Consider the following 4,475-nt stretch of genomic DNA (forward strand, 5'->3'; position numbering starts at 1 on the left):
AACTTATTCACATACCCTCAGCACCTGATTTATCACCGCTGTGACAGAAGGAACTACAGCTGAAGTTTCATGTCAGGAGAAAGTAGGTGTATTTGTGCCACTGCTTTCAGTGTGGTAGCTGTCTTCATTTGAAACCTTCTCAGTGTTAAGAACATGTTTGAGGAAGAAGAGGATGTTTGTAAGTCACATCACTCACCAGAGGAGAATGCAAGGGACTTTTCCAGGCTTTCAGGTCAGACCATGCTTCAGTTATTGAACAAAATAAGATGACTTGACTGGCAGGAGATTACATGATTGCAGTTCCAAAACAAGCCTATGTTTGTTGATTGCTTCAACCACAAAGTTCAGTTGCTGTAAACTTGTACTTTCTTCTATGCTCCCTCTCAGTCCACACATGTGCAATCCAGACACAAGGTACTTATAAGCAGCTTGCATTTAAATTAACACAGCTACAGCTGGGGTCATTTATATCGTCAGTATTAGTAAATACACCGTTAAACTAAAAAATTGCAGTGCTGCAATATTTTGCACACCCTACAGTAATTTGTTACAGGTTTAGTAACCTACAGTAAGCCTCCTTGATCTCTTGAGCAACAGGCCTGTGAATGCCGGAAGTGCTCAGTAGGAATTATGCACTTTTTCCTCCTTCCTCTTGAAGAGGAAGGAAGGAAGGGCCTGGGACTTCAGAGGTGGATACACAAAAGGAACTGGCAATCTGTGGCGATTTTACACATTGGAAGCAGAGAGTGAAGGAGCCCACAAATGCAACTCCATAACAGTTAAGGAACTGGTATGTGGCTGTAAAATAGTCCCTGGAGTGTGGGCACAGGAGGAGATAAGTCTAGGGTAGATTATCAGTAAAGCCTGGACTTCATTCTGCTATTCCCATACAGCAGTCCCATATATGCTACACAGGGCCAAGTGGCAGGAGAAAACTGCTATCCTGCCATTCACAGGTCCTGCCTCACACTGTTTTCACTGCATGCTGCCAGCCAAAGCAATTTGTCTGGCAAGCACTCAGCCAGTGTGGTGCAGTGGGCCACATGGGGCCAGTGGGGGTTTTGCAGCTCACCTCACACATTCTGTCTTACTCTTTGAGTTGATTTTCTTCCATCACACACTTTCTTATCCATCTATCTAAACCTCCCTTTTTCTCTGTCAGTCTGCTAGCAGTTATTTAAAATAGGACCCAGTAGCAGCTTACCCAGCAGAGGTTTGTGTGTATGTTCAGCTGGGTCTCCTCTGCAGCATGCTGTTATCTGGGAGCTACTGTAAGCATGTTCGTGCACGTGTACGGAAGTGGGAGTGTGTGTGTTTGTGTGTGTGAAGCATCCATCCCTCTCTGAAGGCTGGAGCCCAATCTCCTAGCATACTTCTTCGAAGCATGCAGATAAATTGCAGCTGATCAAACAGCTTTAGATCTCAGAGTGAGGGACACACGTGTTACCTATTATTGAATTCCTTGCTCTCGAGTTTTTCATCTGTCTATTGCCCTCCTCCATCTTCTTTCCTTTCACATTTACTTGCTCATTGTTTCAGTTTTCTTCCCCTTTTCCTGTCCAGCCTCCTTCTAGGATCTCATCCCACTGTCCTGCAACAGCTCAAGTTATTTAGATGTTCTGAAAATAAGAGATTATACTATACTAGTACCACTAACAGATGACAGTTATGGAGTTGGGAGCATTTATAGTGAGAGGCTGCACTGATTCTTGAGCAGAGTCAAATAGCAGGCAGTTGCAAGTATTTCTAAATGTTTTCTATAATGTGCTAGCTCTACCAGACTCAGTAAGTGGTATCTGGGCAATTCAGGTGTGCCAAGTAAATGGACCATCACAGAAAAAGTACACTAAATAATTCTCTATAATTTGAGCCACTTAGACTGCAATATGGTTCAGCAAAAAGGTAGAGTGTTCATCTACTGTATGTGCAGCTTGGAGGTTACAGCGAGGATATTCCTTCAAAACACACAGACTGCAATGGCCCTCTTAATAGATATATTCAGTATAAAAATCACATTTTACTTTCTGAGGGAGAAAAAAACAACATTTTCTGTGTTAGTATCTTAAAAGAAAATGCGATAAGTAGATAACTGCATCAGGGAAAAGGCGTGGGAATCACAACTCCCTCAGAGCAAGGAGAATCATTGCATCTTATCCCATTGGTGATTTTCTCCCTCACTTTAGGACAACACTAGACTGCTGCCTGGCTGGAGCAGAAACAATCCCGTATTCGATTCATCTAAAGGATCATACTGTAAACAGCTCACATACAGTAAATATTTCTGTAATAGTTCCTTCTCAGTGTTGTTCAGTTTCTCTGCTTGGCTGTTCGCCTACTATTTGGCTCTGAAACCCCCTCCAAATAATCCCCAATTTACCAGGCAGCACCTCTCCTCTCTTTTCAATTTAATCGTGTCTTTCAACAGATCACCCTTTTGTCCTCAATGAAAGCATTCCATGTGTCTTAAATTGCTCTGTACGACACAATTGTGACCTCTCCATCTCCACACAGCCTCTTTCATTTCACTGGAGTGTTGCTTGGTTTATAGGAAGCCTTGCTCTTTCTGGCTTCATAGGTGAAGAAACACACTATGGCGGTCCACAAAATTTTCAAGGTGAGCCATGTGAGTGCAGCTACACACTGAATGTCCATGAGATGTGTGATGTGTTTATGTCTGAGTATTACCTTTAAAAACACTCCTTTTCTGAGACAGGTCACATTTCTTCAACACTTCAACCTTCACAGTCACGCACACACATATATACACTCAAATACACTTCTTATTTTAAACTGAGTACTGTTCTAGATCAGCGATTCCCAATCAAAGATGGCGGTTGCAGTAGGAGCAGTCATTTGAAAAACAGAAATTACAATTTAAGTTAAAAAAAAGTATCCTCATATTGAATTACTTGGAACACCTGAACACCACATCATTAAAATATGAAAACTAGCAAGCAGGCAGAAAGGTTGCTAAAAGTGATGGATAAAAGGTGAAAATAGAGCTAAAATTTATATGACAGATAACTAAAATAAATGAATAAACTAAATAAAGAGCTTAAAGTGCAGTCATAAAATGTCTAATGGGAAACTGAAATAAATCGTTAAATGTCATGAAACTCAAAAACGCAGCTGAACGTAAATAACATACATTTAGATAAAGGCGCACCATAAAAGTAACTGAGTTATTTTGTAAATATCACTATATTAAAAAGCTACTTTATACCTTAATAACTCTGAATATCACTAAAGTAACTGAGTGACATAAAATAAATGCCCAAAAATCCAAATTTCATCTTAAATGTACACCTATTTAAGTTTATTTCCTTAAATGAAATCAGCATTTGACTAAGAAATTGTTTTTCAGATATCCTTGATATTTTTGGTAAATTTCAATCAAAATATGAGAATTTAGTAATTACACTGATAAGTTTCAATAAGTAGTTTCAAATCAGTATTCTTCATCTTTAACAGCAACAACCAATCAACTAAGTTATGCTTAATGTCCTGGTGTGGATGGCATCAACTGCTCGCAAAGATAACAAAAAGGGAAATCTGAGCAATAATAAAAATGTCTAAATGTTGTAACAGATGGATAAAAGTAATGAACAGACAGTTCAAATACAGTAGCTAGCTCAAAGTAATCAATAAATGGTTGAAAAAGGTGGTGGTGATGATGAAGGGGTCTAGTTAAAGCTGACAGATTTGTAGGAAACAAATGAGCTGTAAGAGAGAGGACAGCATATTGGTGTGTTCTGTAGCTTTGTTTGTTTGTATGTCTGCTGTAATTTGTACCTGTTCGCAGGTGTAGAGAACACGCCCAGGATAATGTCTCGGCCATTCATCCTGATAATGGGACTGGTGGAGTGGAGCAGGTTAAAGTAGAAGTGGGAATCACCGGGCACAGAGCAGTTCAGACGGGCCTTTAGGAATGATGTCCACTGCTTCTCAAGGACACGCTGAGACCCACCCTGGTCCCGCTTACATACCCGGGCCACTCGTGACACCACCACCTGTGAATAATCAGGCACAGACAAGTCAATGTAGGCACAAAAAAAAATGTGTGCGAATTTGCAATATATATGCTGCAGCACAGCTCTGATAAGCTGGAAACCTAGAAACTATTCTAAGCTTTGGGTTTCATTTACAAAGATGCATTTAAAAGTTCTTTTCAACTCTAGAGTGATCTCTGAAGAGTCATTTGCAGGATGTTAACAAGGTGGATACCATGTGGTGACAGATCAACTTTCACAATGGTAAATGTAATATCTGTAATTCATGAAAATGCCAACTTATTCCAAAAATTACTTATTTAAATATTATCAACAACACTGGTGATGCTGACTAAGTATCAGTTTGCTCTGTTCTCTGGAAACATACCAGAGCCAGAGACCTTGTGTAAACACTATCCCAAATTGCCAATTGCTAGTTTAATGGAATATCACGTTTACAAATGCTTTTGATAAAAATTTATATAT

General features: G+C 39.8%; 1 protein-coding gene across 1 annotated transcript in view; it reads right to left on the bottom strand.

Moving 5' to 3' along the window:
- sema6bb (sema domain, transmembrane domain (TM), and cytoplasmic domain, (semaphorin) 6Bb) overlaps positions 1-4,475 on the bottom strand; it is a 152,267-nt gene that overhangs the window by 53,206 nt on the left and 94,586 nt on the right. Inside the window, exons 10-11 of the mRNA XM_020622375.1 lie at positions 3,793-4,010; positions 892-907 (exon numbers count right to left, since the gene is read on the bottom strand). Coding sequence (XP_020478031.1) covers positions 892-907; positions 3,793-4,010 — 234 coding nt within the window. The remainder of the gene's footprint in view (positions 1-891; positions 908-3,792; positions 4,011-4,475) is intronic.

This window comes from Monopterus albus, unplaced genomic scaffold (genome assembly GCF_001952655.1).
Source record: "Monopterus albus unplaced genomic scaffold, M_albus_1.0 scaffold279.1, whole genome shotgun sequence".
NCBI classification, from domain to species: Eukaryota; Metazoa; Chordata; class Actinopteri; order Synbranchiformes; family Synbranchidae; genus Monopterus; species Monopterus albus.